Genomic DNA, 18,308 nt, shown 5'->3' with positions numbered 1-18,308 from the left:
TACTGCTATTTCTTACTTAAGGAAAAATATTTCTGATTTATAATCAAGATTAAAAAAAAAAATCTCCCTCTAATTCCAAACCTTCAGCTCTTCCTGTGTTAACAGTTTAGAAAGAATAAAGATGACTATATCTGCAACAAGCAGGGACTGAATCACAGGACACAGATTTGAAAATTACTGTGCTGTTTCCATTCTGTATTCCTATGCACTGAGAATAATTCTGTAATTCCATTACAGAACAATCATGTGTGAAATTTGAGTGGATTACATAATCTGCTTACATCCAATCTAATTTTCAGACCTCAAACCATCTACCTCCTGTTCCAAGTCAAATACAGCCACACATATCTGCCTGCAATGCTATGTAAAACTCACTGCCCACAATTCCCTCCACAAGGTATTCTTTGATGTTTTTTCTCTTCTGGCAGACACAGCAGTAAGAGGTCTGTCTACTCCAGGAACCTCAGCTGTCTCAAACCCCATTTGCAAATTGCTTTCCATTTGGACAAAGACGACTTGCTAGGATTTCCTTCAAAGTTCAACCAAACAGGTCTTTCAAATAGTTGGGTACTAGGAACAGCTTCTTTCCAGGAATCAAGAATACAACCATTGCAGTCCTGGCAAACTCCTGCTGCCTATGTGAGAAGACAGAGCACATTCACAACCCAGAAGAGTAGACTTGCAAGTTTTATTGTTAAACCAGTACTACCCTTTCACAAAGTGTTAGCTGTTATACATTGAAACGTTTTGATTACATTTTGGGAGGAAAAATCAATTCCTAGGATGATCTTTCAAGCACCCTGTAAGCTGAGCTATTTTCAGCAGACTAATGAGTCTCAAAAATGAACTGCAATTTCTTACCCCCTTTAAATTAAATCCAGACAAAATCCACAATCTGAAAAGGGGAGATTTTACCATTATCTTCTGCCACGTGTTTTTCATCTTTAGCGTGATCTTCATGTTCTGTGAGTTCTCGTGAGGCGCAAACTTGTTTTAAGCCCAGGAAAAGGAGGAGGATTGAAGGGACAATCTGGGCAGCCACAGCATCCACTGCAGGCGGTCGGTTCTGCAATTCCATTAGGATGCTCAGTCCTATTATACACATCTTTCTGTCATGGAGTCTGAAACAACACACACTTGTTAGACAAAAAACAGATTTTCACTGCAAGGATATGTAGAGAGCATTAAAGTCATGGTGTTTGACAGGGCAGAAGACAATGTCACAGAGACTATGTTCAAAGTCTATGTTCAAAGCTCCTCAACACATTATTTCCTTTGTTCTGAATGCAAGTTCCCCACTGGAAAGTACTTGTCCAATAACAATTAAATACCTTTCAAGCACTGGTCAAATTCCTGGAACAACTGTTTCTGATTAGCAAATGCAAAGTTTGTAATGCTAAATAAATACTGTTTAATAATTATGTAGAATATCTTGTCTTTCATAAAGCATTTGATACAGATTATCATCATTAAACAGGATGGAAAATTAATTTGCTTTGGCTTCAACAGCAGTACTGTTGCAGGGATTGAAATTAGCAAAAAGACTATTAGTGAAGAGTAATGATACGCAGGAATGCACTAAATTGCAGGGTGCATTTATGGAGTGCCACAGGGCTAGCTGTGTTTAAACATGTTTATTAAGAGTCTATCAGAATGACTGTATTATACATCCAATTTCCGACACTAACTTGAGACACATTGCTAACTCCAGTGAAAGTAGGGAAATAATTCCACCGTATCAAGAATAACTGGCAGTACACTCAAACAGGGAACTTGCAAATGAGTAGACCTCCAGTAAAACAAACAAACCATAGACAATTGAAGGGAAAGAAAATAATGAAATTAGTAGCAGAAAGATTTTTATGTGACCGTAGCCAGGAAACTAGGTAAGAGCCTATGCTCTTAAAAATAAGAATTTATTTTCACTTCCAGAAATAGAAGTTATTTGCAAACAAGACAGGGAAAAATTCTCTAGCTCCCTCTGCAGATACTCTTTGGTTCTCCTTTACTGGACACACCAGCAGTATTCAACTCTAACTCTCTAACATTATGGTATTTTGCTATTAAGGGCTTGAGAGGAGCTTGTTTTGTTTGAACTATGCAATTTGATGCTGACGGCTTCTGTGCAAGTTTTCTGCAGGACAAGTAGTTCCAGCAAGAAGTTTCAGCAAGACCTACAGAAACCAAGCAAACCTCCAGAGCTGGCAGAAAATGGGCATCCTCCAGACTCTCCGTACATACTTCTGTTACTGCATCAGTTTTACTTTGGAATGAAGAGAATACAAGTTGAGAGAGAAAAAACTAATAAGATGTGCATCACAGACTGCAATAAAGCTTACAGGGGAACAGCCAGCTCAATCTACCACTTCAAAAATTGCTACAGAAATACATTTTTAAAAGTGCTTACAATTTCATTACCAAAGATCCCATATGACATGCTACTGAACTACAATATTCTTTAAGTAATATAAGTGATCATGTATTACAGCTTTCTGAACTTTGCATGTGCTTAAACAAGGCTGAGGATCTGGAAGGATTTCATTACACGTCCCACGTTGTTAGTCCTGTTAGGGTTTAGTGAAGTAATTCCATTCTCAGAGTAGTTGACAACAACAATAAATTATATATGACCATGCGTAACAGGATGATCACAGAACACCTTCCAAGAAAAACAGTGAACTAGCATTTCAAATGACACGTTTTGTCATGTTGGGTTTGGCTGCTCCATTACATGTGTTGAAAAATGTACCAAAATGCAAGTAGGCAAAGACCATTCTTCCATCACTGCTAACTGCAATACTTTCTTTTCAGAAGGAATGGGGCACAAAAGAGGGCATACAAATCAACCAAGGAAACTGAGTCAGGGGAACAGGGTCTGCTTTCACAAAAAAAAAATTAAACCCCTTACTTCTGTCAGTTTATCTATGTTGAAAACAAGCTCATCGCCATTTGCTCTCATGCCAACACCGTGAAGACCAAAATCAAGCTAAAGATGATGCTACCTATGAATGAAGTATAGCTTTTTTGGGAGAGTTGTCCTTACTGCAAGTACAAAAGGAAATAACTTTCTCTACCTCCTCTCTCTGCCAGCACCTTCATCCAAGTTTGACCAAACCTCTGTAATCTATGCACAAGACTTCTATCCTGCATCTTGACACTGGGAAGCCATGAAATTTCTTCAAGCCCAAATGTATAAGGAAGCAATTTCAGTGTACACGCGCCAGAGCAGTTAATGCCACTTGGCACTACCTTTTATAATACATTTGAAAAAGCTACCATTACACAATGCAAAATGCAACACAGTAAAATGTAAAAAAAATCTTAGTAATTAGTGGCTTAGCTTCATACTAAATTATCTTTTCTGGACAGCAAACAAAAGTGCAAGAATCAAGCATTGCTGTTTAAAAGGGAGTCATCATTAGGAAGCAGCCCAAATGGCCAAAAAATACAGCATATTTGTCATGCTCCATTTTCAAGCTTCTAAACAGAGAAGTTGTAAGAATGAACACATGTCTTCAGAATATGCATGTTATTAGAAGGCCCAGCAGGACAGCAGAAATCCAGGCATCAAGCCATCTTTAGTGAACCTGAGCCAGAAGGAGACTTGTTTCTTCCACCTGCCAGCAGAGACAAACAGCAGGATAAGCATCTGCCTTGCCTCAAGTTCAGCATTCTACCACGCCCCAGCTGTATCAAGTACCCACAAGACTGCAAAACAGAGTTTTATGTCATTTACATATTTTTGTAATGGCAAAGAATGGTTTCAGGACCATTCCTTTGCTATCAAAAGGCTCATTATTTCAGCACCCTTCTGTCTGCACGAGGGAGCCTGGATACGATTCTCCTTAGTGCTTTGTGCTTCGAGATCCATACTTATTTGCTCAGCAGTACACAATAGTCCTCCCTAACAATCACGGACTCTGCTTGCCCCCTCAATGGTATATCAAGCTTGGAGTGCTCAACATGCAACACACAGCAGTGCAATGCACGACTGCTAGGCAAGTCTGTTTTTAACAAGCTGCGTGTGGTCTTCATAATCTGCAGGACCTTTTCTTGCTAATACACTTCCCTCCAATACAGGACAAAAAGATCTAAGAATCTTCTGTATTTTAAACCAAGCTGAAAGTATTTCAAAGGGAAATCACTAAGCCTTTCCTTTACTGGTTTGCTGTGCTCCTTTATGTGAGGATCAAGTTGCTTTCTATTACATCAATCCAGTTCCTGGACAAACTGCAAATAATTAGCCATTTCCTTCTAGTTGCAAAGTTGGAACCAAGCCTGTTTTCCTATATAAGACTGGGATTTTATATACAACTCTGAGAAAACTAGGATTTCTAACTATTTAAACTCCTATCAAATAAATCCCCCTATTCGGCTTCTAAAAAAATAAAATCACTTACTGAGGTTTTTTTGAAGCAAGTTAGATTTTTCTTTCACCCTAGTTTCCACAGAAGAATTTTTAGTATGAGAGTAAGCATAAGTCACGCAGAAGTCTCACCCAAATTTCAGCTGTCAGGGAAAAGGTGGAAAGCAGTAAGGAACAAATGTTTCTACAAATGGCTTTTCAGTTTGAAGTTATTGTAGAAAACATTTAGAAATAAATAAATACAATATACTGTGGTACATGGGCATTATGGGCACACATCCACAGATATGTAATATCCACAATGACATACTGGATTTATGCACAGTCTTACAATGTGTTCTGAGCTCTCCTTCTGTGGATCACTTTTAATATTCCAAATTTCTAATCAGTTTTAAATAGTTTCCATATTTTTAATAACATGGAAGAACAGTCACTTATCTTACCGTAACTGCTTTTCCTCCCCAAGATGTATTATTCCTATGGATTCCATCTCACACGTTCACAAGTGCTGCTCAAGAAATACTGCATACTGCAAACACTGTTGGCTCCAGCCTGAGAGCATGCAGACACGCACAACCCTACTGCTGGCAGAGCAGGATCTATGGGTACTAAGACTTAGCAGAAGAAGGACAGAGGGGTGTGAGATTTATGTGGACAAAGCATCTTGAAGAGCCACTGTTACCAGTAAGTCACAGATTTCCTGCATGGGTGACAAAGAAATGGCAGTAAGATTCACCTGGTCCTTCACACCTGGAGGTGGAGCTACTTTGATCTTCTCCAGTTTCTCTAGGATCTGTGAGCCTTCCAACTGATTTGAATTTAAGCCTAAAACTGCCTCATGCTGGAAAGCAATCTAACTGTAAATAAAAGCAGCAGTGAATGATGGCTGGTGAGAAAAAGGACTGTACAAATCAGGGTGCCCACTGCTGTCTTCACTAATGAAGACATGAAGTCTGCACGGGTGGACCCAAGGAAGGCTTTCAAGAAAGCCAGATTTTGTTTGCATTTCTGTCTTTTCCTGTTCAGTTAGGCCTCTGAATATCTGGCTGCTGTTCAGATGATGACCCTTACTACCCTTACTAAAACAAATGGTCTTCCAGAAGCAGTGCTGTCCTGAGGGAAAGGAAGTCCCTTACACCACAGCACAGTGCCTGACAAGCAGTACTATAGCAAAAGCCCTACAGCTGGAAGCCACATACTGAAGAGACAGCACTGAAGGAAGAGAGATTTTTAGATTTAAACAATATTACAGATATTTATTTCACTGCTGGTAGCAGCAGATCAAAGAGATACATTTTAATCTTCTGCTGCCATTCAAGTGCAGAGTCTGAGCATAATGTAGCATAATGATCTCCGTGCTCCATTTTCATAGGCTTTGTCAACTTCTGTCTCAGCTCTGAAGAAGAATTCACTTGAACAGTAGTTGCAGTAGCGGTTGCTTTTTGAAAAGCAACACAAAAGAACTGAAAGGTAAGCTGTAGCTCACAGGAGTACTTGAGGTTGGAGCCTAGTCAGATCCGCAGCATTTTTCCCCTCTGGATCTGACTAGTTTCTCACTGAATGCTCCAGGATGAACTGTTTAAGGCTAGAAATCTCTTTCATTTTTTATTTCTTTTAAAAAAGGAATGACAAGTTTACCACCTGTAGGGAGTATCTTCTTTCCTACTGTCTCTGTATGCGTTCAGCATTTGATATGCAGCAGAAAAAATGACAGCACAAAGAGCTGAATCTCAAGAACTTTGCTTCAGACAGAAAAAAAATTGGTACATGGAAATCCTAAAACGTCTTGCTCTTTTCTAAAGTTGGCAGATATAAAAATAATTTAGTAATTAACAATAATATTACCACAAGGTGTGGGAGAGGTAGACTTAAAGGTGCCATTTTTCAGCCACTGGCACTCCAAAAGAAATGAGGGACATTGGGTCCTTTATGCCTTCTTTGTCACCAACTCAAGTAACCCCTCTAATTGATAAGATGTGTATTTATGTTAAGATACAGCATGTACTGTAGACATTTCATATACACAGCAGGTAGAAGTAGTCAGAATGCTTGTGATAATATGAACTGTCTTTTTTTGTTATAATGAATAAGAGATTTTTTCCCCACTTTTTATCTGTTTAATTTAGTACTTCTAATCTTTTTTTCTTCAAGGAGAGGCTGCTATGGTAATACCTTCAAATACAGACACGAATGGGGAATCTGCACAAAGCCTATATACACCTGCTGTAAAGTAGGCAATTTCTCTTGTATCTCCAAGTGGTTTTCATTCTCGTAAAACAGACAGAATTAACATGCAGACCTGAAATAAGGTAGTCTATGCTACAATTCTACAAACTACTGCACTTTCATCCTCATCCCACTAAACTGTGTACTTAGGACAGAGGAGGGAGGAAAACAATTTTTACCATGTACATTTGGTATGTGTTTTAAAAATACTACAAAGGACATGCTGAGAGCAAAACCCACATATACCAGTTGGTCATCGGTTGATTGGGAGTCACTATTTTATTAGTTATGAAAAAGGTAATGCAGTGCTATAATGCACCACACAGTTCTAAATTCAAGATGGACACTGAGGCAACAATGCAGCTATATCAATATGGCATACAATTCTGTTCAGGGAAGGTTAATTCAAATATGAATTAGTATGGAGAAAAGCTATTTGGATGACTGGGGACTAGAGAAACCATCTTAGAAGAAGCCACCTAGAGACTTGTTTAGAATTGGAAAGACAAGACTGTACCAATAAAAAACAGGTAGGAAAAGAATGACAGCCTAAAATAAGGTGTGCATCTATGGGTCAGGAGCTGCCTGTCTCAGCCCATGCTCATTCATGGCATGGCTCCTAACACACTGACACTTCACTCAGTCTGTTAGCATAGACTGCACAGAGAAGACATATTCTAAGCCTATCCGTACACCTGCAGTCAGATGCCAGCCTCCAATGACAAAACATAACTCATAGCAGGAAGGTGAGAGGTAGCTGTTAACTGTATCTGACTGTCTGCTTTGCCCTTAAGTGGATTTGAATCTCACAGTCAGATGCCACATCTCAGCTGAGAGGCAAGCACTAACTGTCAAGCACTGGACTTCACATCCGCCCAGCATCAAGTGCATGCTTAGCTATGTGATGACAGGCTTTGTCCACCTTCATTTACTTTACAAATGTTCAGCTCCTGCCCAAATGCACACTAGTGCAGTGTACACACATGTTCAAGGGAGGTCGGAATGAAGTTTAAGTTCAGGAGTATGCTAAACAATCAGTACATCAATGGCATAATGATAAATATGCAAGTTGATCATGAACAACTCGCAGGGATTAAAATCAGAGTGTGGGATTCATTGGACAGAATAATGTTTTTTAACATTAAATGGAGCAGTTAAAAATACTTTATAAAATATAGAACAGAAAAAATATATACAGCGTTTCAGAAAAAAAGTTAACATCTCACTGAAATCCTGCTGGTCAGCTCTGCAGGTATTACCCTCAATACATACTGGATCACCTCTTGGAGAAGCAGATAGTTTGTGAAAAAGAATTCTGAAATATGATATGTATGGTAGCCTTGTATCATCACAATGCAGAAAATTCAGCACGTAGCTCAACGGACCCAGAAAAGTTACATGGACATAGGTCACCTTTACTGGCACCACAGCAATTAGACCTGGTGTGGATTACTGTTATTTAGACTAACCAAGGAATGAGAACTCTTTCATCAACATGACTAGGGATACAAAACAGAAGTGAACAAAAAAATGAAAACCATGGACTTTTAAAAGAAAAAAACACAATACTTGCCCAAGAAAACAGTCTGTGTCATTCATCCACTGGTTTATGAACTGTGCAGTGATGGGCTCAGGATTGTGTGGAAATCTGATGTTCTCTAAGGTGTGCAGAAGTAGGTCAGGATTGTAGTAGAGTGCAGCTATGGCAACCTGAAGACACATGGTACGAAGCTCGCTTGTTTTAACTCCTCTAGTTAACCGCTCCAGTACAGCCTCCACAAAGAGTGGAATACACTGGGCATATAAATATAAAGGAAAAGAAAAGAAAAAAAAAAACCAAACAGGCATTATACATGTTGCCAGATTATACAAAAGTTTAAAATACTTTTATCAGAATTGATCTCCAGAGTTAACTGAAGTCCAGGTATAACCTAGGAACGCATTCTATTCAATTTCTAGTATAAAAGCATTTTAAGCCTCTGATTACATGCTTAAAAATCTTCCCCAAAACAGCTATTCTCTGAGCTAAAATTTGCCAGTGTTATTCTCAGCACAGAGGAGAATATTTGGGGCCATTTGGTGGAATTTGTTCTAGCGTGTACAGAAGGTTTAGAAAAGAACTCAAAGACATTCTCATCTTTGAATAAAGATATCCAACAATTTCAAAACTAACAGGCATTAAAAAATGAAATTATCTAAATCTGCAAGAAAAGAAGCTTTTCCTAATAAATGTAAAGTGATGTTAAATTTCTTATATAAGTTTGAAATGAGTGAGTTTATTCAGATAAAAGCAAGTATGCACAAATTTCTACACAATGAGATAAACATCTACATATATTTCACTGTGCAGGTTTATGCTTTATAATAATTTGGGAAGCATTATGAATGTTTTAGTTTATGAATTTCAGTTCAGTGTGCAACCATTTTAATCCACAGAGTTGTGGAGCTCAGTTAAGCCTTCCACCACATACTTATTTCAATGCAAATGCATACAATTCACTTTAATCCCTTCCAGATTTCTTTTTAAAAAAAAAATCTTTCAGGGAACATTTTTGTCTTCAATGATTTCAAATTTACATTAGTAAAGTTATATTGGTTTCAGTGAAATTAACTGAAAATTTATCACTGAAGTCCATGGATTGCACTGTGGCAACATCGAATATGATATGTTAAAGTAATTTAGGCTGGAGTGTTAGGTAAAACATGAGACCAGAATTTAGCCCTTAATAGGAAAAAGTCTACTATCTAAAAGTGTGTTCTAAGAAACTCTGGAAAATTGTGATTATGTTTTTCCCAGCAATCACAATCCAGCCACACTAAAAATTCTTCATTTCCAAATGCATTGAGTAATTAAAAATATTTAAAAGGACCAAGTTCATATTGCTTGGAGAAACAACTTCAGTAGTTGGAAATGTATAGTTAACCTCTCAGCCACAATAGTTTTAACAATGTGCGTTTTGCATCAAAAGGAAAATCCTATTAGGAGAAAGCAAAAAAAGACAATCCCGCACATCATACTATATCCTTATCATTCAGTCTATATTAATTTTCTGGTCATGCCCACTAATCTAAAAAAAAAAAAAAAAACAAAAAAACCCAAAAAAACCAAAAAAACCCCAACCTTATGAACTCTCTTGAGCTCATTTACTTCTTTTTGTATTTCTCCCCATCCCTACACTTTACATTTCCCTCAAATTCTCTAATTCCAACTGCCTTTTTCAGGAATCATACACGTATCATTGGAAACTAGTAAAAGAGAAAACCTGTTCAATATATATCACCTGGTCAATACCCCGTCCTTTGCATTGAAGAACAATTACTTCTAGCAGTTTGGCTGCATGGCACTCTGCATCTTCTCCTGCATCTCCTGTTAATACCTAACAACCAGAATGACAGTTTAGTTTATCCGTATTAACCACTGACAACTTTGAAAGCAAGTGCTTCTGTACCTGCATACATCAAGAAACGTCTACATGGCAAATAAGTATCTATTCATGCTATATTTTATGAGGAATTAAGACACATAAAAAATCATCTCTACAGGACATAAACAAGGATAAATGGCTAAAGATTAATTTTAAAATTTAGAAGAAATTGCTATAGTTCTTTATGAATGTTAGTATTCTTTATACGTCATCGTTTTCCCTTTTTTAAAGGAAACGTTACTTATAAGAATCATTGATGTTTTCCACACTCTGCTTCTGTTTTTTTACTTCAGTTCTAATAGACACTGGCAGATTAACAGCCTGGCAAAGTGAAGTCTTATCTCTAGGCTAGTTTCTGATTAAAACCAAGATGTATGCAGTCACTCTATGTATATGCAGATACACGTGAAACTGACTGCTTCTTCTCACTACATTTTAACCCTATGGTCAGCATCAATCAAACCTGACAAAGAAGCAGAATTCTCAAACACATTCAATTTCTGTAAGTTTCTTAAAAATAAGCAGGTAGCTCGATGCCTAACACTCTATAATGCCCAAAACCAGAGAAAGGCTGCAGCATGATCTCATACTTTATTATACATGAGAGAATCAGCATAAAAGAAAAACATTATAAAAGTAAGAACTTCAAATGAATTCGCACCTTAGCTGACAACTACAGAATCCAATCGCAAGATACACAACCCAAGGAAATCAGGCTTCATTAATTCCTCTATTTATCGAAACAGCTGTTCATAGAAGAGAGTCAAGACGAACAGCAACTTTCTCCCACACAGATTTGTGCATGTAGATTTTAAAAAGCATGTCACTTAAAAAGCGTGAAGGTGCTATGTGTACTTGGAACTGAGCCGAGACCAAATTTCATTTCGTTCCGAAATGACTGGCCACCACCTGGCATGTTCAGGTCACTCCGCTAATCTGATTGTTAAGTACCAGTGATAAGCGCAACAGTAAGAATCAGAAGCCTTACCTTTTTACACATAGCATAAATGATCTCTAAATGCTTTGGGTTAGACAGTAAAGTATCAGTGTCAATGGTCACATAATTATGCAAGAGAGGCATCATATCTGCAGAACAGGGAGAGCAAAGGAGAAAAAAATTACAAACTAATCCATGCAAGCGCTAACCAGTGAGGCTGTAGTCCTATAATGGGTTCCATCAGCTCAGATTCTTGGATATGGTTGGAAATTCAAACTCTGCAAAAGTCTATTCTAGCAGAATTCTTCATAAAGTGCACCATGCAGGGTGTATTCTCAGAAGAGGAAACAGAATAGGACTATATTTTAATTAATTAATTTGTAGTTTCACATTAACTCTGTATATTTCAGCTTTCTCTGAGTTCAGGACCTCCTACAATAACCGATCACACTCACAGATTTGAACATGCTTCTCCTACTTAAATATGCTCCTGTTATACTCCCACACTAAACAGACGGTCAGGGCATGACTCAAATACATGATCATTTTAAACCAAGACACTAAATGGAAGCAACCCTTATTAAGGTGGGTTTTAGAGATGAATTCCCAAACAGTGGAAACATCAACAGAATAGAAGTGATCATACCTGCAAAGTACTCAAAGCAATCCTGCTGGAAAACCTCATATAGAACACCTAAAAGCTGCCACATTTGAGGTGAAATCATCTGGCATGTCAAGCTGTAGGCCAAGGAGAGAATTTCTTCATAAAACTCTGCAAAGGAGAAACAATTTTAAGTAGGGTGCTTTAAAAAATAAATTTAGCTTGCAAATACCTTGAAATCTGAAGCCAAGCCCCGAGTCATAAAACAACTAGAAGACAGCAATTAGTAACTAAATCCATACGTAGAAAAATAATACAAATTGGAAAAGACTCTTTTAGACGGGCCTTATGTTGGCTATACTTACAACAATATGCATAGTTTTTCATTATAAATACACACCAGAAAAATATATTACCAGCACATCAAAGACATTGTTTCTAAACGATTTACTAAAAAATTTTTTTATTTTCTCAACCTTTGTTTTTTCTTAAAGGCCTTATCACAAAACTGTGTAGCTCTTCAGTGCAGGGTACTGATAAAGCAGTAATTTAATTGTAGACCATGTCCATAAAATACTAATGTAACTGTAGATGTTGTCCTTTAACGCAGCTAGCTAGGACTATAATCAGAACTGCATCTTCTGCTTTTGAGTCTGACCTCCAAAACACAACAACCAGCCTGATTAATATACAAGAGGAGACCAGGAGAAACAAATCATAACTGAAAATTAACGTCTTTTTTTCTTTAAGGAAGCACACACAAAAAAAGATGAAGTTCTGCTCAGGAAGATAGTGTTGTTTGCAATAATTAATTTAAGAATTTTTAATGTAAAAACATGTAATGATTTTCTAAAAATTATATCTAAAACATACCTATAACATGTTTCTGCAAAACAAGGCCAATGATCTGTAAACAAATACTCTCGAGCTGTTGAGTTATCTGAAATAAAAACAAAAAGCAGTTTATTTAAGAACTTAGAAATACAGTAATTTAATCAATGTATGTGACTAATTCAGTTTGAGAAGTTCTTCAAAGCAAAAAGGCTTTTATCACTTTTTAAATGCTGCATTAACGATCACAATATTATGAAATAAGGTCTCACTGATGTAAGTACTCACATTTTCAGTAAACAGTACTGCTTTAAAACTTGTCACAGCATTTTTCTTTATTTAAAAAAAAATAAAAATCTTATTTTATGGTTATTCTACAGATCCTATCAAAAACTGTATCTGTTGTTCTGTCTGCATATAAAGTAACACTGTACTCAAAGTGTTTGAGATAAAGCCTCTGTCCAAAATCTTTGAAGTAGAATAGGTTAAAAGGAAGAAAGGAAGAGATGCTTTTGCCTAAGGTCTATGGAGAGCTTCCCAGAGTAGGCTCAGAAAAAGGAACACATGCAGAAATTGGGAGCATAGTTGAAGCCTTGCCATGTTGAACAGAGAGACTACATTTATGAATTAAACTAAATTACAGGAGAACTATATTGCCACATTGTAAGTCTAATTAAAACCAGCAAATACAGACATTTCACATTATTACCACAGGTCATTCATTACAGACATAATCTGGCTGGATGTCAGGCTTTCTGAGCTTGTTCTAGCAAAGGGATTAAGTATGTGACCACAGATTCATCCACCTACCTTCAGACACTTGACTCAAAAGTTATCATCCCCTAAACTCTCTCCATACTTAATGGTGAAAGTGAAAGGAATTTCTAAGGAGTTTTCAACCTCATATATAATTTCTGTATCATTTACATCACTTCTAAAATGATTTAAGATCCTGAGATGAGGAGCACTTTGCACAATATTTTAGTTTGTTCTTCACGCAACAGAAAAAAAAGCTGCTAAGTTTATACCAAAAATACCCCAACCCCCAAGGTTTTCCTAGGCTAAATTCTGAAGATCCACTTCAGACTATCATCCCTGATGCTCAGCTTAGCCACCAGAGTTAATTTTATCTTTCAAAAGATGCAAGGGGTTCTTGTAAAGGAATGAAAGATATTTTGAAATCCAAAGGAACACAATGGTCTTACAAGAAAATAATTAGTATTTTAATTAATGTATTTTTAAAATTATAAGCTCCATAAAAAGATTTCACACTTGCAATGAAACATTCTCATTGTAAATCAAGGAAGCAAAACAATGCAGGACAGAGCACTTTTATGCCAGCTGAGCTTAAAGTTACTGACTGACTTTGCCTCTCTGGTCAGTCACTGAACTCCTTCCTGCCTCAGTCAGCCCAGGTGGTCTGAGCAGAAAGAATCTCTTTCTTCCCTGAATATGTGAAATGTAGACTTTGCACCACAACTGGGAGACCAATTCCTAGGAATTCTATCAAAGAAATTGCTGGGTAAACAACAAAATATGAGTCACCATTGTAACAAATTAGCCTTATGCAAAATATTTCTCCCTAAAATCTATTTTAACAGTCTGTAATACAATTATCTGACGACACGTTTACCAGAATAAGGGCTAAGGATTTTACCCTCAGGATATAAATTCCTCTTGAAGTTGAGAGCTAAACAATTAAGAAATCACAAAAGTAAATTGGGCTTTTAATTCAAATTTGTCAGAGATTGCTTGGTACTAATTCACCATCCTGCCATAGTAAATGCACATTCATGTCAAGTCAAGTGATACAACATACATAGAAGTGTTTGTTGTCATGAATAAAAAGGCATGGAACAGCAGGAGAAAAGATGTACAAAAAAAAATCTCACCTCCTTGTGATCTTCCACAACTGTCAGGATAGTGTCAATTGTGTGCAAGATGCCCATGGCCATAACTGTTTTGTCCTCTACTTCCTCATATTCCTCACTCTGAAGTACTTTACCAAATATTTCAGCCTATGAAAAAAACCAAACAACTTGACATTCAAGAGCAAACTCACATTTCTAATTTGTCATGCAAAACCAAGACAGCTAATGCAACAGCATCAATGCCTTATCTGTAAGAGCTGTCAGCATTGAAAAATATGCGCCTTACTTTTGAAAGGGAAATAATGGAAAATTAAACACTCCTCTTTTTTTGAGAAGTCTGGCTATGTAAAGTCATCTGAAATGTTAAATAGTTACAGCTTGGTTCATTAAAACCAGTGATAAAATTCAGTTTTTGAAAAACCTATAGGTTTTGAAGATGCTTCATACAGAAAAAAAAAAATATTGTGAATACTATAGGTGGACCTTTTTAAAGATTACTTTAAACAGTGTGCACTTCAAACAAAGTTCATTAAATTTTTACCAAACTAGGCATGTGCTTCTGACTGGACTGTTATTTTACTATTGTCTCTTACCAGGTGTTGAGTCATGTCAACGGCGATAGTAGCTACTTCCTGACTGTACTCACAGATCATCTTCTGGATTACATTAGTAAGATCATCATTTTCCGTCTCTCTAACAATGTGCAAGAGCTCTTGCATAACTGGCCTTACATAAGGCTTCACATATTCCTTGGCTAAAAAAACAATTGAAACTAGGTGAAATCAACTATCCATAAACACAAATATACAGTATCTCAAAACTACCAGGTAACTGACTACTCTTGAACAAAATAATTTTTTAAAGTTTAATTCACTAAAAAAAAAAAAAAAGCCAAAAAACTTACCCAAGGCACTTTTACAGCCCATAACTATTAGACTAACAAAGTAAATAAATTGTACATTTACCATATTCAATACTGAAACGGCATCTACAACAAAAATCCACTCTTTTGGGGGAATATATGCCCTCATACATAGGCAGCATTCATTCTGAAACATACACACTATTTCACTTCACTAAAGAATAACAAAGACAGGTGCTATTTACTTTATTAAAATAAGTGTGTTGATTCTAATTTCTTCTGTGCAGACACCTGCTGTAAAAACTTGAAGTCAGAATTCTGGGATGTATACAGTAACTAATGAACAAGTGAAGCTGTCTAAACATGATGAAATGTTCTGAAATCTATGTCTTTAAATGGTAGAAATGTTTAGATAAATCTGCACCAACCTCTTCATCTCTACAAAAAAAAAATAGTGTACACAACTGATGAATCACTGTAGCATACCTTGCTCTTGGTTGCTTATTAACGTCTGAAGAGCTATGGCTGCTTCTACTTTGACAGGCATTTCCTTATCATCAATCAGGCTCTTCTTTGCCAACTCTACTGCATTCCTCAAGTTTAGCTCATTGTGAAATTTCAAAGCACTGAATGAATGAAGTACCCAACAGGACTGCATGACAAAAAGAAAAGCAAGTCAGGGACTACTGCAATTTTTAGCATTTTTTAATTGATACAAAAACAATGCTAACTATCTCTCTGTTTGCATGTATTGCCTTTTTTTTCCTTAATTATGGTGTATTCATACAGTAAATGTAATACAGTTTTTGCACTGATGCAGTTCTTTATTTGCCTTTCCCAAATTCCAATAAAGTCAGTATGCACGTAATTGGCATTCGTAGTTTTGGTCCTTCTGGGGGGAAAAAAAATCAGAACAGAAATTAAAGAAAATTAACTGTTTACGACTGATATGAGCACTTGGGGATTTTCTTCAAGCTACACTCAAACTGACATTATCTACTCTGTGGAAATCCTACCTATTCTTCACAGCCATCCAACCACTCTAGTTATTGAGATCTGCTAACGAAAAATGGTCACAAAAGGGCCACAACCACTGCTCAAATTCTCCAGTCTGATCAAAGAGGTAAACAATAATATGACACAGACTTTCCATCAATTCATTTAACTGACAAATCATTTTTTAAAATCAAAATGCTGAAAAATTACTGTACAAGGTCGTCATTTGAAATTTTACTATGTATTTGCTTTATTTCTTTCATTAACATTCAGAATGAAGTCAAACTGCAAAGGAAAGAATCACGGAAAATACTGAAATAGATGTAACTGGTGAACTTACTCTAGCTCTGAGGTACCCCAGGTTAGACATGAACAATGGAAATACATGATTCTGTAACATCAGCTCCATTTGATCCCTGAAGACACTCTTCTGTTGGTGTAAATAAAAATTAATTTTGGAGACCATTCATTTTACATACCTCATTCTAGCCAGTAATCCATTTCAACTATCAACCATGGGAAATAAAATGATTTGTCTATGTAATAAAGGTATTCTCTCACAAAGAGATCTGGATCTCCTACCTTGAACTGAACAAACCTCATAAGCATAGCAAGTTCAAAGCCAGATAAGTGAAAGAACTGTACATATAATATTCAACTCTACGTTACTCGTTACAATACTGTAAACTGGAATTTTCATTTTCTTTAAGACAATTGATTCCAGCTGATTTTTCTTAAAAATTAATTAGGACCAATAACCTAGTATCTCCATTCTTCCTACAAAGGAGTACATACATACCTGAAGATTAATATAAGCTTAGTATGAAACAGATCTGAGTTTCAAATGACCTACTGTTACTATAAGCATCAAAACTAATTATTTTACACTCTACAACAATAGTTCACATCTTTTTTCATGTTTATTAATGGACTAAGATAATTCCTTTGTGACAGAAATCTCCTTGGCTGGAGAAGGATAGTCGATGAAAACTATCCTTCATTATTCCAACCTTGGCGAATCCCTGGACAGGAAGCCAGGACCACCAGCATGGAGACTTGGGACTTTCCTAGCACCTATAGCCCCAGGATACTAGAAAAGATACATGCTGGGGACTGTGTTACCATGTAAAAGAATGATTCAGTGGCTAAGATAGGAAGAGGGTGGAAGGGGACATTCAATACAAAATATATCTTAGGTGATCACACTTCTACTTCACCAATGCATACATCATTTTTTCCCACACTGATTCCCCAACCTTCAGAGAGGCAGATGAAGAACTGAGCAGAGAAAAAACAAAGAGAAGGGAAAAGAATTTTCCCTTGTGCACACAGGTCAGGGGTTTGCATGCATTAAACTGGAGCCACTGTGGAGAGCCAGGTGGCTAAGGCAGGGTCATTGTGTCTATGAGCTCCTTACAATCTACATCTCAGTCAGCTCACCAGCCAGAAAGCACTTAAAAATTGAGTATTTTATACAGAAACAGTTCATGGAATTTTTCTATCTGCCAAATCCCAAACACAAGAAATTCAGAGTTGAGAGGAGTCTGAAGTGTTTGGGGATTATTACTCTTTTATAAAGCATATTATAACCTCATGTTTCAAGACTTAAAATTTCAAATAGGCGCTGTATACTGGACTAAATCCCTTTTTTTTCCTCAGGACAGAGATAAATGGGTTTGGAAACCCCCAGTCAATACGAAAGTCTCCTCACAACACGAACAATGTCTTCCTCTTTCACTGTTATACTCCAGCATGAGGAAGGGCATTTACAATCCAACGTAACCTACAAAAATTCTGCAAAAGTTACTGATGCTTCAGGATTTCAGATCAGATCATGGACTGGTATATTGGTAAAAAATAGATGGTAAATGTTGGTAAGATCTTGCTTGTAACATGAAGACACATCCTGCACAGAGAGACAACTCTGTTTGTAATAAAATAAATTACTTTTAAAAGGAAGCCTCCAGCACAAGGCTGCCATTCGTATGCTAAAAGTTATAACTTTTTGGCAGCTACTTTTGACATGGAGAGAGGGCATACTTTGGACTCCACGGTCTACAAAAGCATAAGGGAAACTGTAATCAATATTGCATTAGAGAGCAACAGTGTGGATTAAATGTGTATTCAAATTCCAGAAAAATACTCAAAATTCTGAAGATACTGTCTATAAAAAATGGAGGAAGATAGAAACTC

At 36.8% G+C, this 18,308-nt stretch overlaps 1 protein-coding gene across 2 annotated transcripts in view; it reads right to left on the bottom strand.

The window, feature by feature from the left end:
• IPO8 (importin 8) overlaps positions 1-18,308 on the bottom strand; it is a 52,092-nt gene that overhangs the window by 8,625 nt on the left and 25,159 nt on the right. For both annotated transcript variants that reach the window (XR_012044135.1, XM_072872758.1), the window contains exons 13-22: positions 16,456-16,545; positions 15,606-15,771; positions 14,851-15,011; positions 14,279-14,404; positions 12,429-12,495; positions 11,601-11,726; positions 11,006-11,103; positions 9,874-9,969; positions 8,166-8,386; positions 916-1,121 (exon numbers count right to left, since the gene is read on the bottom strand). Coding sequence is in view for 1 of the 2 variants with exons in the window: in XM_072872758.1 (XP_072728859.1) it covers positions 916-1,121; positions 8,166-8,386; positions 9,874-9,969; positions 11,006-11,103; positions 11,601-11,726; positions 12,429-12,495; positions 14,279-14,404; positions 14,851-15,011; positions 15,606-15,771; positions 16,456-16,545 (1,357 nt within the window). In the remaining variant the exon portion in view is untranslated. The remainder of the gene's footprint in view (positions 1-915; positions 1,122-8,165; positions 8,387-9,873; positions 9,970-11,005; positions 11,104-11,600; positions 11,727-12,428; positions 12,496-14,278; positions 14,405-14,850; positions 15,012-15,605; positions 15,772-16,455; positions 16,546-18,308) is intronic.

The sequence above is a fragment of the Ciconia boyciana genome, chromosome 1, assembly GCF_034638445.1.
Source record: "Ciconia boyciana chromosome 1, ASM3463844v1, whole genome shotgun sequence".
Taxonomy (NCBI): Eukaryota; Metazoa; Chordata; class Aves; order Ciconiiformes; family Ciconiidae; genus Ciconia; species Ciconia boyciana.
This window is presented reverse-complemented; position numbering and strand designations above follow the sequence as displayed.